Source organism: Balaenoptera physalus, assembly GCF_965194825.1.
Source record: "Balaenoptera physalus genome assembly, chromosome: 11".
Classification (NCBI taxonomy): Eukaryota; Metazoa; Chordata; class Mammalia; order Artiodactyla; family Balaenopteridae; genus Balaenoptera; species Balaenoptera physalus.
In genome coordinates this window covers 73169198-73194320 of record NC_138896.1, presented here as the reverse complement: position 1 = coordinate 73194320, position 25123 = coordinate 73169198, and the positions used below count along the sequence as shown (strand labels likewise).

At 56.7% G+C, this 25123-nt stretch overlaps 2 protein-coding genes across 18 annotated transcripts in view; one reads left to right on the top strand and one right to left on the bottom strand.

Moving 5' to 3' along the window:
- HEMK1 (HemK methyltransferase 1, mitochondrial release factors N(5)-glutamine) overlaps positions 1-12531 on the bottom strand; it is a 34043-nt gene extending 21512 nt beyond the window's left edge. For 3 of the 14 annotated variants that reach the window (XR_014251211.1, XR_014251212.1, XR_014251213.1), the window contains exons 1-11: positions 12409-12531; positions 10989-11372; positions 10607-10698; positions 10198-10291; positions 5815-5949; positions 5415-5479; positions 5067-5116; positions 3995-4103; positions 3052-3147; positions 2770-2883; positions 1247-1451 (exon numbers count right to left, since the gene is read on the bottom strand). Coding sequence is in view for 8 of the 14 variants with exons in the window: in XM_082414736.1 (XP_082270862.1) it covers positions 2522-2615; positions 2770-2883; positions 3052-3147; positions 3995-4103; positions 5067-5116; positions 5415-5479; positions 5815-5949; positions 10198-10291; positions 10607-10698; positions 10989-11198 (1059 nt within the window). In the remaining 6 variants the exon portion in view is untranslated. Of the gene's footprint in view, positions 1-1246; positions 1452-2187; positions 2616-2769; positions 2884-2999; positions 3148-3994; positions 4104-5066; positions 5117-5414; positions 5480-5814; positions 5950-10197; positions 10331-10606; positions 10699-10988; positions 11373-12408 lie in introns of those variants that run through there. The other 11 variants (XR_014251209.1, XM_082414732.1, XR_014251210.1 and 8 more) reach the window with 9 other exon arrangements.
- LOC309638601 (uncharacterized protein C3orf18) lies at positions 12375-24195 on the top strand. Of its 4 annotated transcripts, none has more exons than XM_082414744.1 (5): positions 12375-12488; positions 15841-16213; positions 19345-19370; positions 19924-20071; positions 21334-24195. In XM_082414744.1, the coding sequence occupies exons 2-5, from the start codon at positions 15980-15982 to the stop codon at positions 21412-21414; spliced, it is 489 nt and encodes a 162-aa protein (XP_082270870.1). In that variant the 5' UTR covers positions 12375-12488; positions 15841-15979; the 3' UTR covers positions 21415-24195. The 4 variants fall into 4 exon arrangements, with proteins under 4 accessions (XP_082270870.1, XP_082270868.1, XP_082270867.1 ...); XM_082414742.1 differs by lacking the exon at positions 12375-12488 and adding an exon at positions 13941-13989; XM_082414741.1 differs by lacking the exon at positions 12375-12488 and adding an exon at positions 13996-14235.
- Positions 24196-25123: the final 928 nt, after the last annotated feature.

The following is a 25123-nucleotide window of genomic DNA, read 5'->3' as shown; positions in this document are numbered from 1 at the left end:
CTTGGGGCACTCAGGCCCTGGTGAAGAGGGAAAGGAGGGACTGAGGGGAGATCTGGCTGCCAGGCTACCAGCCTCTTGGTGGCTCCATCTCCAGAGGGCAGAGAGAAGTCAAGAGCCCGAGACTGAAATCCCTGCCTTCCCTTCTTTCCAGACTGCCATGTCTCTGCCTGACTCGTGTTGGTGCCAACCACAAGACACACACATGAGGGTACAGGGTCCTCCTTATGTCTGCCCTCCAAGGCAAGCAGTGAAAACGGTCACAGTGCCCCATGAAAGGTGCAACCCATGGTCTCTTCAAAATCATCATATTAAGATAAAGAAAGCACTTGGTCCCATTTCTCAGACTTAGAAGCCAAGGCTGACAGAGTTGAAGTCATCTACCCAAGGACATACCCTAGTGAGGGGCAGATGCCAGGATCTGCACCCAGGCTGGTGTGGCTCCAACATTGGAGCTCAACGTCCAAGTCCCAGTCAAGCCAGTGGCTGCAGGCTTGAAGCCTGGCCCTGCCAGTCCACTTGGCCTGCACCTCTTTCGCAGGGGAGTCAGGCCTCATGGGAGGAAGTTGTCCCCAAGGGTGACTCCTGCTTCAGTGACCCCAACTACGCCTACACTGTCACTCCCCATTATTATGTACTATTGGGGAGCTATATCCACATGCTTGCCAAGGCCCTTCCTCAGTAACGGGCCTGAAGCCAGGAGGATAAGACCATCAGGGAAGCCATCAGTGGTTGAGGTGTGGGACAAGGAGGCAACAGACTGCTAGGTCAGGGCAGCTACCCTGAGATGCTGCGAAGAGAGCAAGAGCCCAAGGACACAGGTAGGAGGAGAGGAAGGGCAATGCTGGTGAGGCGGGCTGAGATCTGAGAGCACACGGGGGCTCTGAAAGCCCACCCCACTCTTCCAGGTTCCTTTTGGAACAGCCATGGCTGGGAGTCCCTGGCTCCTCCTCAAAGGAAGCCATGGGCGGCCTGAGGTCCATGCAGCTGGGTCTGGGCAAGGAGCAGTATACGGTAGCCCTGGGAACTGCAATGTGGCCTCTGCTAAGGCAAATACAACCCCCAACCACAGCGAGGGAGTAGCTCAGGCCAGGTATGACTCCAGCAATACAGACTCCCCCAAGGCAGGGACCTAACTTCCTATCTCCATTTGTCCTCCTCCCATCATGGGACCTCAGGCAGGCCATTTCTTCTCTTGTGGAGTCCCTGCCTGGGGAGTGGGCCCTTGAATACCAGCTACATACTTTACCTGACTGACTGAGAGTAAAATGAGGCTGCCATCTTGCACTGGCCTTGGAGCCAGAAGAGCCAGCTTCTCACAGGGAAGGGAGCTGCCCAAGGTCCCACTGCAAGACACAGCTCTAGAATCCAGCATCTTGGCTCCATCAGAGGATGCTGTCCACCAGACACACTGCCTCTGGCCACTGCATCACCAGGTCAGGCCCTTGAAAGTGCTGGGTTGGGGGGATGGGAGGGGAGACCAACAGAATGAGCTAGCCTAGTCTGCCATGTTCCTTGAGACCCACCCTGATGCAGGCTAACACCAGCATCTGCCAACCTGGAGGTTTCCTGTCGCTGTGGACAGAAGGGCCTTTAGGCCTCCTGGCAGCCACAAGCCTGCAGACCAGAGCTAGGGTGGAGGTCAAAACCTGGTGCCCACTCTGTCTCAGCTTCTCACTCTCCCCAGCTCCAACCAGGGACAGATGGGTTTTCAGAAATCCCAAGGCTTGGAAGGAATGTTTTAGCTCAAAACTATGGTAATAAAAAGTAAACACAAGCCCTGTTCACCCCTCACTGGCTCAAGCTTTCAGTTAAATGAATGTGGACATGTGACCCCAGAACTGTGCAAGGCCCCTCAGCCCCATCCCCACCAGGAAGTAGGCTGCCATCCCCAAGCTCAAGCTCAGACGAGGTTCCTGCGCTCAGAGCTTAGGCCCAGTTAGGGGAGTGTGTGTTGAGTGCACCTGGGCCACTGAAGGGCTACGCCAGCCCTTGGGAGGGAGCTGATCAGTGCCAAGTACCTTGGCTTCCAAGGCCAGAAGGAGCAACCATGTGCCTTTCTCCACACTGCTCCCCACACCACCAGCTGGGGCCTGCCAGCCAGCCCTGCTAAGGCAGAAGGAAGCTCTTACCCACAGCACTGCCTAGGGGCAAGGGGTCAGGGGACCCACAAATCACAATAACAAAACATTAGGTCACCACTTGCTGGTCTCTCGCCACTTTATTGGCCCTATCTCCCAACATCCCTAGAGCAATTCCACCCACAGAGACACAGCAACCTGCCTTGGCCACACTGACACGATGGGGCCAGACTGGGAATCCAGTCTGCTGAGCTCCTAAGCTGGATTGTGGGTGCTCTTGCTCTTTGCTGGCCCAGGAAGGACACCCCCGCCCTTGTGCCTACTCCCAAGTCTCCTAGAAATGTAGAGCATGGAGAATCACAGAGCCATGGGAAATGCCACAAACATCTGGGGTCTGGAAGGCACCATCCACCTCCCTCCAAGTAGCATTCCAGGTAGAAATGTCAGCCAGGCACTCTGGCAGGTTGGGGCCCTGGCCAGGCATCCACAGGGCAACCATGCTGTGGCCCACACCTCCTGATATGTAGGAACCGGGGCCTAAGGAGACAGGGACAAGGGGCCAGTTACTGCCTGGGCCCTGGGGAATGAGCATGGGGTGGGAACCGCACGCTTGCCCCACAGCCAGAGCTGTGATAGTATGAGTGGAAGGACCAGCATGGCTGTGGGGACTGGGGGCAGGGTAGAGTCTCACCTCCCACAGAAGTCCCTGCGCACAGCCACAAGATTGAGGGACAGGTCAGGCTGGCTCTGAAGCCAGCTGCCGACGAGCTCTGGGTGTCTTGAGTCCACTTCCAAGAAGATGCTTCTAGGCGGGGGAGAAATGGGTCAGCTCAGCTGGGCAGGGCTGGACCTGCATTTCTGGGTTGTCCCAGCTGGGAGGGGTGGAGGCAGAATGACACCCAGGGCAGGCCCAGTACATACTGGGAGGGGAGGAGGCTGTTGAGGTCAGACTCAGGAGACATCCCATCCATACCCAGAGTCCTTCAGGAGCCGAGGTGCCAGGGCCAGGATGTGGGTAATGATGTCCATGCCCTCCTCCCCACCGTCCAGGGCTAGTGGATCTTCATAGCTGAAGGGGAAAACAGTGAGAGCTAAGGGCCTGGGATGGGGTATCTGAAAAGTATGGAGAAGCTGACCAGGACTTCCATAAAGAGGGCTCTGTGGAACTTACACTCTGGGCTGAGAAGAAAGTCTGAGGACCCCGAATGACGGCAGCTCCAATTCCCCTACCTCCTACATGCAGCCCCCCACCGGGCAGTGCTGGGCATGCTCAGCGAATCCCATTGACTGACTACCCCCAGGGCATGAGGGTCTCCCCACAACAAGGATGTTCCTATTCTTGGCTTGGGGAGGCCTAGAGCTGGCCCTGACCACTCCTGAGAGCCAGGAATTTGGAAGCCAGCACCCTGACACTCACTACCACTGCCTCATCCAGAGGCTGCTGGGCTACCCCTGGTTCTCAGGCCATTTGAGAACAGGATGGCTCAGTGCAAAGCCTGGAGTAGAGTCTTAGTCCCAGCTTTCCTGCTAAGCCCCCACACAACCTTGGACAAGGTCCCTTCCCTCTCTGGGCCTCAGTCTTCTGGAAAATGATGCACCCATCTGAGCACCTTCTATGTGTTGTACACTGTAGTCTGATATTTTAGTCATTAGCGAGTCCTCCCCATGGCCCAGCAAAGCTCTACCACTCCCCTTTCAGAGGCAGGAAACTGAGGCTCAGAGAGGTTCAGTGGTCTTAAGTGGGAAGGCAGATGCTGAACCAAAGTAGGTCTGTGGGTTCCAGAGTGAGCCTCTCTTTCAACACCACTGCCCCGTTCAGCCCCCCAGCCTCCCCATCCCTCCTATAGTATGGTCCTCCAGGGCAGACCCATCCCATTAGGCCTTCTCAGGCCTGGCCTCTCTGGTCTACTCCACACCTGAGGATCTCAGGGGCCAGCTTCTCCATGTCCCGGTGGAAGACGTAGGGAGGGTTGCTGACGACCAGGTCCACAGGGCCCCAGGGTAGAAGATGTGCCCAGCTCCCCTCTGTGGTCAAAGGGAACACAAAGCAGAGAATGGGAGGTAAAGGGTGGAAGCTCCACGCACTGTTATGTCCCTTGGGTAATCCCTCTCCCCAAGCCACAACTTAGGCCTATCTCTGGACCCAATAAACTAAACTTGTAGAGTAGTGTCCAGGGTCCCCAGCCAGCAGCCTGGCTGGGAGTGTGTACGCTCTGACACGGCAGTTCTCCCCCTGGAACGTCCTTGCCTTCTCTTCTTCCTATCAAAAACCTCCTCAATAAGCAAGACTCAGATCAAGTGCCACTTTCAGGCAGCCGTCTCTGACTGCCTGACAAAGCAAGCGCCTCTGTTCTCTGCCGCCCCGCTGGCCTTGCCACACTCTGCCTCATAGCCAACATGGACTGAGTGTATGGAGGACAAGCCTGGCCTCAGTTGATTCCTAGTGGCTCTGTTTACTGGCCCCACCCTGTGCCAGGTATCACACTCCATGGAGAGGGCACATGAAGCTCAAGGATGCTGTGGGCATGTGATAGAGCCAGAGCTGGAGCCAGAACTCCAAAGGCACTCCGTAAAGGATGCAGCCAAGTCATGCTGTGCCTGGGCCAGGCGGGGGCGGGCAGACACTCAAGTATTTTGGTCCCAAAGGCTTTCTCTTGAGCTTCTGCTTACTTCTTGACAACAAACAAGCCCCAGTTAAATTAATTAATTATGGGGGATACGAAAGGTAAGAAAGATCCTGTGGCTGGTCCCTTCATGGGTCAGGTCAGCCCAGGAGGCAACAGGGACTTGCCTGTCCTCAGCAAGGATTGGGGGTGGGGAAGGGGTGTGTGTGTGTGTGTGGGGGTGTGTGGGGGGGGGGTGTGTGGGGTGTGTGTATGTGTGTGTGTGTGTGTGTAAGCCCTCCCTCCATCTCTGCAGAGTGCTTCATCCACCCATCAGCATCTGGACCCAGGATCCCCACCCAGGGAAGATGGGTGGGGAAAGTACCTAAGGTCACATCGAAGGGGATGATCCGAATCCTGTCTTGCAACCGAAGCCTGGAGAGATAGGAAGGTAAAGGTGAGCATGGGGAGGGGGAGAGGGGGTGGGGGCGGGGGTGGGGACAGACTCCTACCCTTGGCTACAAAGAATGGGAGAATAAACCCTTCTTGGACCAGCAAGATACCTGGTGTCCACTGTCCATTTGTAACCCTGTGGGACCTAGCCAGGCCTCCCCCACTGCCTCCTCCTTCTTGGGGGTGGACATCGGCGGGTTTGATACCTGGATAGAGGTTGAGATCAGGCCCCAAAGTCTGACTCCCCCTACCCTGACCCTCTGCCCCCAAGCCCCCCTACCTCTGAGCATTCTCATGGGCCAAGCAGATGGCGGCTTCTCCCTTGTCCACAGCAATGACTCGGCTCTGCCCCAAGAACAAACAAAAGGTACATGGGAGACAGGGTGTTCGGAAAGGCCAGGCCTGGGGACCAGAGCCCTCTTCCAACCCTCTGCTAGAAGAGGAGGGAAATACTCAGTAGCTTTTCTTCCTCTGTGGCCAGGGTCTGGCCAGATGCAAGGGGATGGGACTTAAAGGCTGTGACTATGGTGGGCTGGGGCAGTTCTGTCTTCCTCCTATTTTCCGTCATTTCCTCTCAAGTAATTCTAGCAGAGTGGGTTGGGGAGGGATCAGCAGGAAGGACAGGAAGTGCCAGTCACAGTCTACCCAGGGTCGGGTGGAGGGATGCATAGGGGGCTCACCTGTGGGAGCTTGCTCAGCAGGCTGAGGGAAATGGCTCCTGATCCACAGCCCACCTCCAGGATGAGGGGGCCACCTTGAGCTCCCACCACATGGGGCCCTTGGGTCACCTCCTCCAGCACCCATTCAACCAGCTCCTACAAGGTAGATAGATCTTGATCAGAGTTGGTGCTTACCTGACCCCTGTGGGTCCTGGCACAGAGGCCCAAGCATAGTTAGCCCCTGTGTGAATGTAGAAGGGGGATGGTTAAAGCCAGAATGAACTTCGTTGTCAGCTGGGGCCATGGGCAGGTCACACTGCCTCTCCATGCCCCCGCTTCCCCATCTGTAAACTTGAGCACAGTTGAGAATAACCCACCTCATTGGGGGCAGGTGGAGATTAAACAGAAGCACATTCATGAAGCACTGATCTCATGCCTGGTACATGGTAAGTGTTCAGTAAGCCCCAGCTAATCCTTTACAGATATCCTCTTGTTTTGTGCTCACAGCAATGTTAAGAATCATACTTAATGGTCCCTGGCCACCCCCTCTGTGCCTGGCCCTGCTTCTGGAGGTTTCCCTGTATTAATCTGTTAGACCCTCATGAGGAAAGTGAGGCCCAGGGGTCAAGACCCCGCTGGGAACCTGGCCTGCAGCTCATGGAGGCCAAGAATCAGGGGCCAATGTGTCCCCAGCTTCCTCACAGCCTCCCCAGAGAGGCTCCCAGGTCAAAGGGACAGGGAATTCCCTCCATGGAGGGGCAGGGGGATGACAGCCCTACCTGAGCCCCATATCTGAAGGGGACTGTGGCACACACAGGGCATGGGGTAAGTGGGCATGGCATGGGAAGAGGTGCCTAACTGCACCGTACCTGCTTTGGTGGCAGGGGGACACTTTCAGACACTGTCACTTTAGAAACAACAGAGTTTCAAGTCTCACCCACCCATCTGTCACCTGAAGACTGTGCATGGAAACCAATATAGGGTGAGGGTGGAGGGCCGCAGCTGCGCCTTGGCCAAAATCTTTCTAAACAGCAGTAGAGTGGGGGCCCAAGTAGCCAGGCATGGAGCAGGGAAAGGGCAGTGTGTCCCTTCTCAAAGGGGCCTGCCCTTTGGATGAGGGCAGGAAAGGGCCCCCTAGAGGCTGAGGATTCCTGGGGTTCCAGGCGGGGCTGGCTCAGGGAACGAGGGGAGGAGTCAGGAAGTGGGTGTTTCCCTCATCTGAAAGAGATCTACTTCCTCCAGGCTCTCTCTACCATGACCTTCCTCACTATGGGCCTAAGGTCTAGGATGGGGTGTGCTTCTCCCACCAAACTGAATGCTCCATGACGTGAAGACCAGGAATCTAACCCGTCATGGCGTGTCCCACAAGGGCAGGGCTTGGCCCACAGAGCGGCCTCTTGGCTACTTCCCAAGTGCTGGGCAAGCCCTCAGTGGCCACAGGAAGCTACCCTGAGCCTCAGACCCCCAGCTTCCCCCAAGCCCCAATGTCAACAGTTAGGCCCCGATAGAGCAGAGGGCTCCAGATCACTCAGACTCATTTTCCACATAAGCTGCTCAGTGCTGAGTCCCCAAAAGTATTTCATCCTTCATCCCAACCCGGGAGCAAAGTTCACCTGTCCCCAGGGTAGCAAGTCCAAGGCAGGTGGAACTTGGCCAGTGGGTCCAACCTTTTCTGTTCCAAGCCCCTTCTGCACCAAACAAGCTACTGCCTATGAGTGAGACAGCCCGTCTCCAGCCAGAGAGGGCTTCCCCTCACTCGTTCCCACCAGCCCTGTATCAGGCACTACTGGAGAACTGGAGTGCTGGCAGCAAGCTGCGCCCACAGCACTGGGACCAGCACAGAGCCAGCAGTCTAGGGCTGTGGCTGGGAGCCTGCGGTCACAGTGGTGAGGCCACATACTAAGTGGCCAGCTGGCCAGCTGAAACTTGTCAGGGGCATGAACTTCTCTTGGTTTCCTGACCACAGACAGACCTACCTGGCTGGAGAATGACCCCTTAGTCAACCACACTGGCCAGCCACCTCAGAGAGACATCCTGACCTCAGAGACACACACCACATGTGTGAATGGCTACCCTGGGCAGGGCATGAAGATGAGAGACTGGGCCCCCACTGCCACCAGTGCCTCTTGGCCTCTCCCTTACCCTCCAGAAAACGGGAAAGATCATCTTGGCTGTAGGACCACTTTGGGTTTTGGGGGGGGTGGGTAGGGATGGAGACCACTCCCAGCAAGTCCAGAAACTCTCTTCCTCACCTAGTAAAGAGCCTCCTCAGCCTAGAGTTGGTGGCTCCTTGGGGGAGGCTGAAAATCGAGCTGGTCACAGGCCCAGGGCACTTTTCCCAGGTGAACAAGGGGAGAATCCAAGAACACTGCAGGGTCGGAGCAGAGGGGAACGTGGGAAGGAGGCAAAGAGCAGGCAGCTGTTGGCTCTGCCTGGAGCCACTGCCTCAACGGGACTCCACACCCCTCAAGAGGCTGGCACAAGGCCTCAGCAGGACCTGAGTGCCATAAGGACCCTCATTAGGATTACATTCTGGATGAGGCAGCCCCAAGAAGGCAGCATTGCCTCCCTCAAGCTAATCACAGACAGGGCACTGAGCCTCCCACACCTCACAGAGCCTCACCTCGCCAAGCTGGGCAAGAATGGCTCACACTTCCAGCCTTAGTTTTCCCACTGTACACACTGCCAGGCCGGGGACTGAGCCACCTCCCCATCCCCAGAGAAAACCCAACTGGTCAGGCCACTCACCACCTACAACTTTGCATTTCAGAATTCTGCACCCATCATCAGAAACCACCCTTCAATGGATGGAGAGAACGCAAGCACCATGGTCCCTCCCCTGCACTAATTCTCCCCACTCCCCACCACAGGCCACGTCCTCTCAAGTTCTTGGTAAGGCACCCCCCAATGTGGCTTCACATTGGGGCAACCTGGCAAATTCTGAGAAATGTCTGTACAGTGAGGCGAGGACCTGGCCTCCCAACCGCAGCCTCCCTCCTCTCCCCCACCCCTTATAGCAGAGTTGCTCTCCCGGCCCAGACCCACTCAGGAAAGGGGGGGCCCCCACATGGGAGCCGGAAGTCCACACCCAACACTCAGAACCCTGGAACACATGGTTGGTGCCAGGTCAGCTCTGAGGGGACTCAAAGGTCATCGTGGTAGCTTCCCTCCCATGCCCTGACCCTTGGCAGCCTCAGGGGACGGTGAGTGACCTCCTGGCCAGAGGTTGCATGCTTGGAGGGGCCACAGGTTGGCCTCCCAAAAGTCTGCAGGTAGCAGGCTACATCCTGCTCTGGGTCTCTGCACCTATCCCAGCTCATCCAATCCCCGATGGTTCAGCCCCTTGTAAGGTATGGGGCCCTGACCCAGGAGACAGGATGTCTGAGTGCTGCCCCCATGCTCGCTGCCTTGGCAGCCCTGTGACTTCAGCAAGGTCTCAGACTCCCTACTGTTCCTGCCCTGACACTGGGCATTAAGGCAAGGACCTGGCCTCCCAACTACATGATGCAGGGGGCAAGTGGGGTCAGAGGGTTTCTTGGCTGAGGGAAAGAGGCTGGGAAAGTGAGAAGGGGCTCTGGGTCCCTGGCTGGGGCAGGTGGATGAGGCCTGATCTTTCCCAAGAATGTGTGTGCCTTTCTGGAAACACCCCTTCTCAGAATCTGGTGCCGTCTGGCTTGCCCACCAGCCCCCACCCACACACCCCTCCACCTGCTCTGCTCTCTCTGGCTCCCAGCCCTGCCACCTACAAGGTCATGGGGAAGCCCAAGAAGGGGCATAGAAAGCATTTCTCCCAAGACTAGGGTGTCTCACCTACAGACAGCACGCTGGGACCACACACTTCCCAGTACTAGTAATTTGAGAAACACAGGCGATTACCTGACTAGATAGTGAATGTAAAAGGTAAAAGGTCCCAACCAGTTCCCTAGTCTGGAGGCCCAATCCTCTCATCATCTGGGCCCAGAGGGGGCAGTGACCTACCCAAGGTCACAAAGCTGTACCAGGCTTCCAGATGTTCAGCTGGAGCCCTCTCCACTTCGCCCATGCCTCCTGAGGAAGAGGAGGGCACTTGTTTCCCATGGGTTGGGTAGGCTATGGGCCCATGGGACAGCTCCTAGCGAAATGACAGGAACCGGCTGAGTACTTGGTGGGCAGCACTAGTTGGGGCATCTTGAGCCACTGCCAGCCTAGGGGCTGGGGCAGTGGCTTGGGAAGTGAGGACAGTCAAGGAGGTGAGCAGGAGACCTCTTTCCTCTTGGCTCCACCTACTCAGCCAGCCAGGAAGGGCGCTGCCTCTAAAGGACAGCAGTCATGGGGCTCCGGCGCCCCCTGGTGGAAGTCTGGGACAAGACAGGTGCCCTGAACCCCCTTCATTCCCATCCTGCCCAGTCCTGATGGCACACCTACCTCTGTTTCTGGCCGAGGGATGAACACTGGGGGCGCCATCTTCAGACTGAGGCCCTGAAAGTCCCACTCACCAAGGATGTACTGCACAGGCATCCTGCAGAGGGGGCAGCAGGGTGATCATCAGTGCCAGCACCTGGACCAACAAGACTATGTCTGGGTTGGGATACCACCTGTGGCCAAAGGTGTCGGGTAGGGTCATGTCTCCTATGCCCCAGAACTCCTAGCCAAGACCTTCCTTCCCTCTCTTCTTCCTATTTACTACCATGACCCCTCTCTCATCACTCTCTCTCCCAACACCTCCCTAGTCCTTGGACACTTTCTTCCTCCCTGACCATGAACTTGGTGGAGCTGAAGGAAGCAGGACCCTGCCCCCCACACAGAGCCCTCTGGTTTGGCCCATGGTGCTCACCTTTGCAATCGGTAGCTACTCAGCTCCTGGACATACTGTAACTGCCAAGGGGTCAGGGGCTGGGTCCAAAGTCCTGGCCTCAGGCTCTGAAACTGCCCCAGAGAGAATGTGAGTGGCTGGCTCCCCTGACCCAGGTTTCTTTTGTAGACAATGCCAGTGGGTCCAACACTGGCCACCTTGGTGATCCCTGAACCCCTAGTGCCTGGCACACACTGTAATAGTTTGCTGGATGAATAAATAAGTATCTGCCTAACACATTCCTCCAGAAAAATCTCATCATTCTCAGCTCAGCACTCTCAGTGGAATGGAAAAGCCTGGATGTCTCTTCCCCAGAGTCCTCCCTCCCCCCACTTCCTGCCCTCTTGACAACACTGCACTTAACTGTTTTGGCTCCAAGGACATGAGCCACGATGTACTCACTGGATTCCCGGGCCTCAGGGATGCCCCTTTTCTCAAAGACCACTGTCCAGTGGCTGACTAGTTCTGTGGCATTCAACAACCGAGACGGAGGCAGATGGGGTTGCTGTGAGCTGAAGGTGCAGCCCCAAATGCCTCCCCTCCACCCCAGGCCAGATAGGAGGGCCCTCAGCATTCTGCCCCGACGTTCCACATCTCAGGGAAAGGATCCCTTGAGTACTTCCCCAAGGTCCCCAAATCTTTCTCGTGATGTCAGCTGCTGAGGATGGTGGCTGGCTTCAGCTGGATGGAAATGGAGGTCACAGGCTCTGGCTCCTCAGCATGGCTCTGGTCCTCAGATGTGGCTGCCCTAGAATAGGGAAGGAGACCCAGGAGAGCAGCTGAGACTTGTGGGACCCACTCCTCTCTGACCTGTTGCCTGAGAGAGGGCATGCTCTTGCTCTGTCACCTCTTTGACTCCATTTTAGACCCTCACCCACCTATTTGAGTTTTCTTGTCTTGGTCAGTGACATTTTCTTCATGTTTTTGGCTCAAGTGATCTGAACCCATAGCTCAGTCCCTGCTAATAAATGGGCTGATGTGGATCAGGGCCCAGGCTTGGGGGTTGGACAGATCTATCTGACCCAGAGGGTGTGACCTTGGGAAAGTCATTATTTCTGTGTTTCAGTTTCCTCATCCATAAAACGGGGGAAATAACACAAACTCCACGGTGAGCAGTGCGTCAGTCAATGAATATCAAAGGCCTGGGAGCCAGCTCAACACATAGAGAAACTCAATTTTATATGCTCTTGACTAATATTACTAGAAGGAGGAAACTGCCCTTGCTTGGGAGCTTTGCTTTTGACATTTTGCATGCACTATCATTGATTTGTATGCTGAAAATCACCCCTCCACCCAATTTAACCCATAGTCCTAAACACCAGCATAAACTGCCAGGTAAAACATTTACAATTTTTGTTAACTTTATATGTAAGTTATCACAAACAAATTTAACTGAAGGTTTAAAACCAGTGGTCTCCTTTCCTCTTACAGAGACCAGGGTTCAAACTAGCCTTTACTGAACACCTGCTAGGTGCCACTCTTCAAAGACAGACAGAGAGGAAAATGACACTCCGAGACGGGAAGCAACTTGCCCAAAGTCACCCAGCTAGGAACTGTCCCAGTCAAGACACAACTCCTTCAGACTCCAGAAGCAGCTCTACCAGAGCGCCGCCCAGGGAGGAGCCGAGGCCTGAAGTCAGGGGCGCAGCTTCCCTCTCAGTTTCGCACCGCGAGGTCGCCTCTCCCCAAGCCTGTTTCTCCATCTGTACAACGGGGCTACAGACTTTTTAAGGAAGGCTGCCAGAGCTCTGACAAACTCGAGGTCTCGAGGGTGTTACGCATACCTGCCTGAAAAGCTTCCCCACTCGCCCGCCAGCCTGAAGAAACTGCCGCGGAGTCGGCTCCCGGACATGCGTGACCCGCGGTAAGCTCCCTCCGACGCTCTGCTTCCGGGGTTGGCGCAACTGAGGAAGGGCTCGGGCGGACCCCGTCGCCCAGCTCCAGAGTTCCTAGAGCCGGTGTGTTCCACCTTGGAAGCCCCTGCGGCTAGTGGGGGATATGAACGCCACGCCCACTACGCCCGCAGGCCACTGGCGGGAAAGTGCGTGGTTGGGAGTAGGGTTGCTCCCCGGGGGCCTGGACCGGACGGTCTTCCTGAAGGTCGAGGCAGGGATAAGGCTCCAGCCTGCGGTGACTGCTCCGAGATGGCGTTTGGGTACCCAGCCGGCCGGTGTGTAGCCAGCCCGAACGGAGACATGTCACCAGTCGGCTCTGAGTTCGAGAGTTGGGGCGCGATGCCCAGGGACCTGGTCTAACGCAGGCTGTGTGCTGGTAGAGCGGCACATGGGCGGGTCCCAGTGTTGGGGGCGGGCACTAATTTGGGGGGTGGGACCCAGTGTCCAGGACCTGGGGTTCAGGTGGCAACTGGACCCCAGGGCCGCTCTTGACCCTCTAGCTCCCATTTTCGAGCAGGGAGCTCGAAACTGGAAGTAGTAGACCAGGGTTTGAATCCTGACTCATCGTGAGGCTTTGTCCATGTGCCCCTCTGTGGGCCTCAGTCGCTCCAATAAAATTCATGGCAGTGTTTCGCAAAGTATGGCCTGCCAATGCCACCCCCTCGCCCCCTCATCTATTGTTAACTAGATCACTGTTGACTAAACTACTATGAAGCATGCAGTTTCCCGGGCTCCATCCCAGACCCGGGGATCTGTATTTGTAACAAGCTACTCCGGTGATCCCCATAAGCTCCTTTGAAAACCTGAGGATTAGAAGGCTCCTCTCCAGAGATGATCGAGCTCTGGATTGGAGGGGTGTATGTAGGCTTGCTTGGGTCCAGTTGTCCAATAATACCACTCCTGTAATAAAAATACCATCCCGCCCCCCAACTTCTCTGAAGATGTCTCATTTCTAGCCTGGGATGGGTATCGTTTAACAAGAGCCCTCACACCAGAGCCCATCTGAGCAGGAAGCTGAGACCCAGGGAAGAGAAGCATCTTGCTCCAGATCACTAAGCTAGTGGAGTGTCGAGCCGGAGTTCAATGCAGACTCAAGGACTCCTGGTCTAGTGATCTCCCCAAATGTGTGTCCACCCGCGTTTGCGGAGCGCGACTCTCTCCTGGCGGAGATGGAGCCCAGGCTAGCCGGAGACCAGAGTTGTAGCCCTTAGGAAGGCCTGGCCATCCACCGTCCCCCTCCCGACTCTGGCACAGCCCACGGGCAGTGAGGAGTGGTCTCCAAGAACTGCGACCCGGCTCCCCCTCTTGCTGGGGGCAGAGCCAGATCCGAGCGGCAGGCCAGCGGGCCAATGCAGGGCAGGCTCTGGGCCTGACAGCCAATCCGGGGCCGGGGGCACGGAGCTGGCACGGAGGAGAGGAGCTGGAGCTTCGCGGAGCCGCGAGGCTGCTCGCCTCAGCCCCACCCCCGAGGTGGGTCCCGGCCGGCCAGTCCCTGTCCAGGCTGGCAGAGCGGGCGCTCTCGGCTGTGGGCGCTGTGACGTCGCGGGCCCAGCCCAGGGAGGTCCTCCCAGGGCGCCCAGGGAGGGCGGACCTTGGGTCGGACCCGCCGCCCCCAACCCCGGGGCCTGGGGGTCCCCCTCACCTTGCCCCGGCCTCCTGCCAGTCGCCACCACCCCTAGCCTCTCCCGCTGAGTTCGGCGCCCCAGAGAGGATTAAGTAAGTGCTGAGGTCGCCGCTTCTGTGCAAGAATGGAGGAATCACAGAGTCGCGAAGGTGGGGTTGGGGATTGGGGCAGGGAGGACTGATGAACCTGGTGGAGAATGGTATGCGGGTTCTTGGAGGTGGTGGTGCCCACCCCTTTCTCTCTGCCTTCCTTCTCTTGCCCTTTGGACCATGAGGCATTCCTGAACAGTGATGAGCAGGGCCCTTTCTCTCCTTTGGAGGGAAGAATAAACAGAGCCCCAGAGCAAGTGTTAAGGGTCTGGCCCAAGGTCACATCTGGGGTCAGCGGCAGAGCCAAGAAAGAGCCTGGGACTCTTGATGTGCCCAGCCTAGCTAGAGGAGGAGGACAGAGAGGGACGATGAGCTTCTCCCATCCCATGTTTCTGTGCCAGCCTTGCTCCTTCCTAAGAGGCCATCACTGGTGTGTGCACATCTCACACACACCCATACACCTGCACAGGGAGGCATCCCACATACACCCGTGAGCTAGCGCAGAGGTGTGTATGCAGCCATGAGCTGTGCATCCCTCCTATCCCTCGGCCTTCCCTTCTGCAGTTTGGCTGGGACCTCTTCCCACCCTGCCTTACCCAGGGCCTTTTGGCCTGGGAAGGCCAAAGTTACAGCCTAGACTGGGCACATCGCCCACCCTCTGCTCCCAAGGGAGGAGGGAAGGGGAAGAGAAGGCATCTCAGAGTGGGAGCTCCATCCCTGCCTCTGAAGATACGCTCCCCTTGATTTTCTCCTAGTCCCTGGCAGCCCCTATAGGGAGTCCAATGACCCAAGAGCCTACAGAGAAAGCCCACCAGAGGACCTGACTTTAGCCTCTCTCTCCTTCCTGTCTTCTGGTCTTGCCACACATGTCCCTGCCCTTACTCCAAGCACAAGCTGGACCACACAGCAGGCTGGGTCCAGGGGCTTCTGGGGCTCCCCTTTCCCAACTGGAGTGGCCAGAGGGAGAAGATCTAACATTTATTGGGTGCTTGCTGTGGATGAGGGTTGTACTGAGCTAAGTCATTTCTAGGGACTTGTTCATTCTGATATTTCAGTGACCCTATGACCCTTTCCGTGAGGGAGGTGTTCTTAATACCCCTACCTTAGACTCAGGAAAACTGAGACATGGAGAGGTGGAGTGACTTGCCTAGGGTCACCCAGTTAAGTGGCTGAACCGGAATTCAAAGACAAGCCTGTCTGACTTTCATGCAAGTGTTTTCCTCCAGGAAGGGAAAAAGCTGCAGTATTCTTTTCTCCAAGCAGGAGGTGAGGGATGTGGGGGGCAGGAAGTAAGAAGGTGAGCAGCATGGGGAGTAGGGGCTGGGGGTGGGGAATGAACTTTTTCTTTCAAACCTCCCCACTACTTTTCACATCTTCTAAGTATGATCACTATGATCATCTTACCCACAAAGAGGGGGCAGGGCTTCATTTTCATGTTCCTAAATCCACGTGGAATCCATAGATATATAAAGCACATGTCCTGATGTTCCCTGAACTTGGCCTTGCCCTCAAACTTTTATTTCCCCTGTGCCTTCAGGACTTAGGGGGACTTCATCTCCTCACAGAGTCCCATCCTCAGCCTCACGTTTTTTATTTTTTCCTTTCCAGCACCCAGGGAGGCAGGGAGCTCTCTTTATCCAAGGACGTGGCCCCTTGTATGGGTAGTGGGGGCCACAGGCTGGGACACCCCTGATGTCAGAAGTGAGTGGGCAGGTTGACTGACCGCAAGCAGTCCCTCAGCATCAGCATGGACTCCAGGATCCCATCTGCTAGGAGTTGGGTCAGCAGCCACCCACCCACCTCTGAACCTGACCTGGAGCCTGCCACAGATGGGCCAGCTTCCGAGACCACCACACTCAGCCCAGAAGCCACCAGCTTTAATGACACCAGAATCCCTGACGTGGCTGGTGGCACAGCCGGCGTGGGCACAATGCTTCTGTCCTTTGGGATCATCACAGTGATTGGCCTGGCTGTGGCCATGGTGAGAGCTGGGGCAGGCTGGGGCTGGCCCAGATGGCCCTCACTTGGCAGAGGGCGATCATTGTTTAGATTTTAGAGGATCTAATCAGAACACAATTGTCTGTTAGTGATAGTACAATCCCTTCCTTCCCCAGAGATTTGTTTATTGGGGTCCAGAGACCAGAGAGGCTGCCTCCAATTGGAAGAACCAGAAAAGGTTCTGAGGAATACATGGCATTTTGAGCTGGGCCATGAAGGCCACATAGGAGTTGGGGAGGAGGGTGTTGCAGGTGGAGGGTCCTGATGGGCAAAAGTTTGGAGGCAGACAGGAGGTTCTGTGAGCAGCAAGCAGGACAGTGAGGCAAGTGAGTGTGGGGATGCAATAGGAGTAGAGGCCAGAAGGCAATCGGGATAGATCGTGGACTGTAGAATCCGAATGGGATGATCTAGGCATGGCAGGCTGCTGGCAGTGTTCATTCATTCATTCATTCATTCACTTGGCAATTATTTACTGGGCACCTGCCCTGGACCAAGCCTTTGTGACCCCAGGGACTAGGGAGAAAAAGTCCTGCCCTGCAGTTCTTACAGGGAGTGAGAGATAGATAAAACCAAGTGTGCCAAGGGAATCCCGTAGGGACTGGATTAGGGAATTGGGTGGGGGTTGAGGGGACTTCCCAGGCTGGGTGGTCAGGGACAACTGAGTAGGCAACATTAGAGCTAAGACCTCAAAGTGGAGGCCTGGCCCCAGTGTCACGGGAAGGGCAGAGTTGGGCAGACATCAGGGCAGAGGTGAGCTGGGGTGAGGGCTGCAGGTGTCCCCTGAGAGTGGATATGATGCTTCCAGATCTGGTATCTGCCTCTGAAGATATGGACTCTCCCCTGGGAATTCCCTGGTGGTCCAATGGTTAGGACTCAGCGCTTTAACTGCCGTGGCCCCAGGTTCAATCCCTGGTCAGGGAACTAAGATCTCACAAGTTGTGCAGCGTGGACAAAAAAAAAAAAAATATATGGACTCTCCTCTTAAGATGATACATGGACACTCAGAATGTCACCGAGGGCCCATTGGAGATTGCGAGGACTGAGACCTGGAAGGTGGGAGGTGCACCTGAGGTCCCCCAACAGACCTGGCAATGGTGGCATTCTGCCTGCTGCCCCTCACAGGCTCTGATGGCTGGCCTTAGACTCAGGAGCATGTTGCTGTGACAAATAGGGCTGGATGATCCATTCATGGCTGGAGCTGCTGGTAAAACAGGGTCACCATATGGGCCCCACAGGCTCCGGATTGCTGCCAGGGACCAACTGCTGGCCAGTGGGCAGAGCCAGGATGCAACACACAGAGTGAGACCGGGGCCTGAGCAGTCTCCTGGGGCAGGGGTGAGGCAGAATACCAGTGTTTGGCACCCATGTGGTGGTTAAGCAGGCTGAGACACCCTAACCTCAGGGGCAAAGCAGGGCCTAGAATCTGCCTTTGTCACTCTTGGCCAAAGATTTTGTCCTGGGAACTTGGGAAGACTTCCTTACTCTTCATTCTGGAGGAATATTCGGAGGGCCGGGGTGGATGGCCTTATCACCAAAAACGGAGAGGTAGGGAAGTTATGGGGCAAAGGCAGTGGAGGGCAGGAAACAGCTCCTGAGCAGGGGACAGGTCCGGAGATGTTCCTTAAGTACTACTTCCTCTCCCCTCATGCCAACCCTGAGCCAGGCCATGCTGGGTGCAAGGAGGAACAAATCAGTGCCAGGCCGTGTGCCTCACGTAGGAGGAACAGTGGGGGAGGGCTTCCTGGAAGAGGTGGGGCTGCAGCTGGACAGTGAAGGGTAAGGAAGATTTGGAAAGGAAGGTATTTTGGGGGAGGGTGTTAGTAGTTGGGGCAGAGGGAGCCCCAGAAAATCCTGATTCTTGCCTCAGCAAGGGCGAGGGGTGGAGATTGGTTCTAGCCTCTCTTAAAGATCCTTCTGTATCACAGGGCAGGCAGGAGGGCTGAGAGGCGCGGGAGTACAGGGTACTGGGGCTGGAGCTGCTGCTTCAGGGCAGGCAGGGGCTATGCCAGAGACCTGGAGCTCCTGTTGCCTCCCACCCACAAGAGAGCAAGGGCCATGCCAACATGTGACCTCCTGGAGGGGATGGGGGAGCAAGGGGCACTGCAGTTGCTTTCTGCCTTTGGGGTCCCCTGGGAATGAGCAGCAGGAGGAGCTCTGGGCCAGGCTGGAAACAAACCAGATTCAAGCTATGAATGGGCCACAAAGAGTGTAGGAGCCACAGGGGGTTTGGGACAGACTCTAGGGACATGGCTTTCCCCCAGACAGAAGCAGTCATGCTCCTGGTAGTCAAAAAACACCAGTTTAGGGATGAGCGAGATGGTGGCAGAGGTCCCTGGAGTTCCTGCTCCAGGTCCTGCAGAGGTCCCCAAGTCTCACCCCCTCCCTCCCTCCCCTTAGTGCTTTGTACCAGGATTTCCTGCTCTAGCTAGGAGCTCTTGGGTCTCAGATGTTTTCTCAGGCTGCCTAGGCCTTTATCTTCAAGTCATTACGATGGGGGTTAGGACCCAGGGGTCTTCCTAGGTTCCTCCAGCATCAGGGTTCAGGAGTTTGGTCTAGGCTGATGTCCAGGGGCTCAGCCCCTCCTCAGCCCCTGAGGGCCATCAGCCTCCCATGGAAACCCCAGGAAGCCAGCCCAGAGCCTTGCCTAGAGCCACTGCCCTGCAGAGTCTGGCCACTGCCTATCCTCTGTTCTTTTTGCCCATACACGGGGAGAAAATTTGGTCCTGGGGACAGCTGAGAGGAGGGGGTATGCTGAAGTCCCCCCCCCACCACCACCACTTCAGCCCTGAGGAGTCCGAGGCAGGCACTGAGTGGCTGGAGCCACAGTCAGTTTTGGCAGGGGTGGGCCCACGAGTCCCTAGGCCAGGCTTACCTGTGTGGTCTTCCCAGGCTGGCCTTCTCCCCACCTCTGAGTTCGGGCACTGTCAGCATCTAATAAACGTCAAATGGAAGCACAAATTTAGGATGTATGTGTCCCTGGGATGGGGTCGCTGAGGACATGGGGACCTAGAGTTCTCCCGTTCATCAGCCTCAGCATGTCCCCTGTCCTGAGGGACTGCTGGATTCATTAGGGCCTCCTTTCCTGGCCATTTGATGCTGCTCCTTCTCTTGCAGGTTTTGTACATCAGGAAGAAGAAGAGGTAACTCCCCATCTGCCACCCAAGACTCCAGCCCGTGGGCAATGCTGGGCTGGACTCCAGGGGACGTGGGTGGGAAAGGAGAGTCCCTCCACCATGAGGGTCCCTCTCCCTAGTGAGGGAGTCAGGGCCTCTTCTGCCCACTCGGGGTTGGGGGTAACCATTTTCCGCTGGGGAGGGCTGAGCCACCCTCGCCCTGCTGCCCTGAGCTCATGGCCACTGACTCCCCTTTCCCCACCCCGGCCCCTCAGAGGCTGGGGATCACACAAGGCCCTGGCTTAGGCAGTCCCCATGGCTCTCATGGATGATAGCTCTGTGGCCCATGGCCCCATCTGGTCCCACGAGTGGGTAACTATCCCTCCCAGGCCACCCATCCAAGGGGTAGAGCTAGTACTGTATGTGCAAAAATGTCTTTCATTGAATCCCAGGGGAAATTTTAGGACCCTAAACATGGTGGCGTCAGCTGGTCAGCAGGCAGCACCTGGAGGGCTGGTGGGAGCGAAAGGGCCTGCCCTGCCTGCCCTGCCTGCAGCAGTCTCTGCCCCCACCCCCCCAGGCTGGAGAAGCTGCACCACCAGCTCATGCCTATGTACAACTTCGACCCCACGGAGGAGCAAGATGAACTGGAGCAGGAGCTGCTGGAGCATGGGCGGGACACTGCCTCCGTGCAGGCCACCGCCGCTGTGCAGGCCACGCAGGCCAAGGTGGGCACTGACCAGGCTCCTCCACCCAGCCTGCAGCCTGTCTGTGGCTCTTCCACCCCCACCCTCCCTCCTTTCCCGTGTAGCTTTCTAGCACCTGCCATGTGGTCAGTGGCAGCTATCGGGTATATGGATTTTGTCAGGTTTGTTTAGAAACTAGTAGAATTGCTCCTCGGCCACCCACAGACTCACTGCACAAGGCCAGGCCAGGGCAGCCCTGGGATCCAGCCTGGCTCTGTCCCGATAGCCTGGTCACCTTGGAAGCTCCACTGGCCTCTCTGAGCCTCAGTTTTCTCATCTGCAAGTGAAAATCCTGATTCTTGCCTCAGGTATGCCCCCTCAAACTAGAGGGAAAGCAGGAGAAGACTCATGGGAGGGATTGTTAGGGGGCTGAGACCCTGGGTTCTTCTGCTTCCTGAGATCCCAGTCCTGAGTGGGTTGTGAATGGCGTCAGATTCTGGGGCAGTGGCACCTCTGAGTAGATTGGTGGGTTCCTAGTAGCTGGCAGACCCCAGGCAGGTGCAGACCCTAGCCAGACTCACCTCCCATGTCCAAAGTGTTGGGTACCTGTGTGGTTATCCTGCCAGAGTCACTGGGCTGCCTGGCCACTTGCCACCAGTCCCTGAAATCCCCAGGGGCCAGAGCACCATGAGGAGGCCTGGTCTCCCCCTGACCCATGATACCCCTTTGCATCCCTCCTTGCCTTGACTGTACAGGTTGCTAAGGAACCTGGCTCCACAGTGGCAGAATTAAGAGACTGGGCTCAGGAAGAGTCCAGGCTGGGAGTCCCCTGGTTTTGCTACCAGTTCTTTGTCACCTGGATCAGGACTCATTCCCCCTTGGGATATTCAGGAAATTGGGCTGAGAACCTTGGTCCACCCAGCTCTTGGGACTACTGACTATTTGACGGTTGTTTCCTGTGCATCTCCATTGTGCCAGCCCCTGTGCCGCGGCTTTGGGGCTTGGCGGTACAGAGGTGAACACTGTCTGCTGGGAGAGGTCGGTACATGCATAATTAATCCAGGCCCTGGGACCTGGGTTAAGTGCTGCAACTGGCTGAGGTGGCAGGGCAAGCTGGGGATGGCTGGGGGGGAGGAGTCATCTGAGCCAGGTCGTATTTCTTGGCTGAGCTTGTGGGAGGGCATTCCAGGCAGAAGACATAGCTGGTGCCAAGCACACGTGGGCACCAGAGGGTGGAGGGGACTGGGCCAGAGAGTGCATGGCCTTGGTCAAGGTCCCTGATGCCCCTGACTGTCTCTCTGCAGACCACTCTCCCCTCTCAGGGCCCAATGCAGAGGCCTAGCCGGCTGGTGTTCACCGATGTAGCCAATGCCATCCACGCGTGAGGAGCCCAGGGACAGGCCTGGACCTCTGATGAAGATACCTGACACAGTGCCCTCAGCTGCCCACTCTGAGATCATTAGGACCTACTCTAAGGACCTGCCCTGCCAAGGCCTCAGCTATTTTGAGGACCCAGCTGCTGACTCTCCAGGCTCTAAAAGAGGCCCCTGGCCAGGTTGGGCATATGGCCACTGATGTCCCCTGACCTGAGGGCCCTGGCATGCAGAGCATCCCTCGTAAGGCTTCCTTATGCTGTCTGGCTTCCTTGTGCCCTTCCCAGACCCCTCACATCAGGGTCTGCTCCTCTAATGTGGAGGAAATGGGGGGAGATGTGGGATGGGAGGGGGAAGGGAAGGACAGTAAGGGGGTTCCCGTCCATCAGGGAGAGACATATCTTTGGAATCTGGAGTCTCCTCTGGGCTGGGGAGAGGCAGCCACCCAGGTCTCAGGCACATGGTATGTTGGTACCCTGGGAGAGGCTCAGGGATAGAGCTGAAACTGCCCAGGGGACAAGGATGCCAGGAGGAGGGCTACTCATACCCAAGGTCAGTCCATATTACAGGGATCCATGAGGTCTTCCAGCCATCCCTCCATGGTGGTCGGCTATTGGCTGGGCCCAAGCTAGGATGAGAGCTGAGGGGGAAGGGAGGTGGGGGAGCAGGTGTGGAGGGATGCAGTGCCCAGACCTGCTGGAAGGCCTCCTGCATGCGCATGAAGGTGCCCACCTGCAGACATGTGCCTGTCCCAGTACAGGGGGCAGGATGGAGACCCCTGCACTGGCTCCACCCTCCAAGCCAACCCCCACCCCATGGTGTGTAGAGGAACATTAAGTAGGCCACCTTCTCCACCTTCAGTGTTCAGGGACTGAAGGGAGAGGGAAGCAAAGGCAAGGGTCCACTGCCCACCACATCCCTTCACTGGGCTCCAAAAGCCAGGTAACCTGCTTCTGGAACAGTTCCCTGTCTTGGTGTTTATCGGGGACCTGGGGTTGGGGGAGAGACTATTGGTCGGAGGGCGGTGGTCGCCAGCTGCAGGCTAGCAGGGGAAGTCCTCAGTGCCTGAAACAGGGTGGGGACAGGCCCTTGAAAAAGAGACCTAAGAGACCTAGTCTGGGTTTTGATCACACAACCCACCTACCCATTGTCCACCCACCCCATGCCCCGCAGGAATTCTGCCAGGTTGGGGCATCTGGGCAAGGCACTGGGTCAAGCCAGACCCCAAGAGCTGGGCACTTCTCCGCTGGGCACGCACGTGCACCTGAGCAGGCACAGACGCACGCCCCTGTGCCCAGCCTCGCCGCCGTCACTGTCCTCCGCTGGTTGGCGGGGACGTGAGGGTGGCAAATGCGAGGTGTCAGGCTATGAGGGCCTAGGAGGACTTCATGGGGAAGGTTCTGGATTTATTTCCTCCTCTAGATGCTATAAATACGTTAGCATTTGAGCCAACTGGAGGGCTGTGGGTAATTTAGGATGCACAGAAGCTGTAATTTAACTCATAGCATCTCCATGTGAGAGCATTAAAGATGTAATTAAGACGTTTACACAAAGAGAGTGTGAGCCTGTGACACTGGGGATGTGAAACCCCAGGAGGGGTGGGATGGGTGAGGGGCTGCGGGGGGGATGGTCGCTTGGATCCCAGCTATGAGGCGGAAGCCCAGCTGGCTTTCCTCGATCTATCCAATGAGTTGCCTCTGGTCCTGAGTTCAAGGCTGCTCTGGGGCCTCGTGCCTCAGCTGTGGAATGGGGTCACAATGCCTGCCATCCCCTTAGTTGGAGAGGCCAAGTGGACAGGACCTATGGGACCAGAGGAGGGAGGAGGCTTGAGCCCCAGGGGCCAGGGGGAGGTGCGGTGCCTCAGGACCCATAGGAGATGGCTGTGAAACACAAAAGAGAACTAAATAATGTGGTCTTTCCCAGAGCACAGGGGTGCAGGGGATGGGTGGTGTTGGGAAGCCACAAGGGTTATGTGTGGGGAACCCACCTGCAGTGTTCAGAAGGGTTTGGAGGGGTTGGTCACTAGTGTGACCTAATGCCCTAGTTTTCCCAGGACTGCACAATTTTAGCATTGAAAATCTCACAAACCAGGACTTTAAGTGACATCCTGACCCTCTGCTAAAGAACTGAGCCTTCAGGCTAGCATAAGTGGAAACGAGGAGGGGGTGAGTCCCAATCCCATGGTGGAGGGCTGGGCTGGACCTGGGGGTTGCAGGACAGGGCCTTGGGTAAGAGTGAGGGCCCCAAGCATCCCATGGGCCTCCCACACTGGGGTCAGACAGCCGGGCCTGTCAGTGACAAGCCTGGTCTTGGGGAGGAGTCTCCTTTCCTCAGCAGACTGACAGAGGATTTCTGAGGGTGAGGGGAGACGTGATGTGTGGGCTGTGCACCCCCATCCTGTTGGATAGCCCCTCAACCCAAGAATGTGGGAGCTGCAGAGGACCCAATGTCTGGGGGACCCTAAAAATGGAGTCCGGAGAGTAAGGCTGGCACCCAGGGACCAGAGCCTGGGATGGGGGCTCCGGGAGGACCCCTGTCCCCATTCTCTCCCACTGCCTGCCCCAGACCCCTGTCCTGGTTGGGTGGGTTTGGCTAGGTGATGGACACAGGGCAGCTTTCTCTGGGTGATGGGGGCCGCTTCCTCCTCCTTTTTCCCCTCATGTCACCCCCTCTTCCCTTCCACCCACCTTCTGTTTTCTAGCTCTCACTCCTGGAGGAAAACCAAATGCCCCCCAAAGTTCCCAGGTCTTCCACAGAGTGTGGGATCAATAAACAATGGGATAAAATGTTCCAGGTGACGTGTCCTCCATGTGACCACGGGCCTGGTGGACTGACCAGAAAGCTCCTCACTGCCCTCAGCCCGGCAGACGGGGTGAGACGGCGCTGCCTGCCTGCCATTACTACTCCTGGTGGTGACTGTTACAAGGGGGCCCTTGGGAGCTGCTCCCCTGTCCCCCAGCCCTGTATGCACATCAATACATGAAACCCCTCCTCATGGGTAGCGACCGGAGTTTTGGGCAGAAGCTGCAGCGGTTACAGTGGGTGGTATGAGGGTGGATGTGGAGCGGCGCCTTCAGAGGAGGCCATCTTGTTTAATCAAGTGAAGTGTCACCTTCGAGCCAAAGTGAATACAATAATCCCGTTGCCTGGCTGCAGGCAGATGCCAGAGACGCCTTCAGAATGTAAAGGAAAGTTCCTGTGGGGATGAGCACAGAAACTCCTGTAGAGCAGTCTGACCTTGCAATGGGTTCCTTCCAGAAACATCACTGAGCCCCACAGGGGGCCCAGCACCAAACCAGTCTCTGCATCGCCATTTGAGATGGGAGGAAACAGATGTCAAATAGGAAGAAAGGATGAGAGAGAGAGAGAGAGAGAGAGAGAGAGAGAGAGAGAGAGTGTGTGTGTGTGTGTGTGTGTGTGTGTGTGTGTGTGTGTGTGTGTGTGTTTCAAGTGTATCCACAAACACTCTAAGTCTACAACTATATGAAAAAGAAGGCAGGAAGAGGGTCCAGTGTGCCTGGGGGTGTTCAGAGGCTGAGAGCAGACACTGCCACCCTATCCTATCCAGCTGCACCCTGCAGCAGGCCTCAGTGTGAGGGGCCTTGGCTGAGAATATCTGAGGGAACCCCAGGAGCATCCCCCTCCCTCCTGGCCTCCGAGGGCTCAGGACAGGGGGCAAGTGCAGCCAGGGGCATCTGTGGTCATACAGAGGACACTCTTG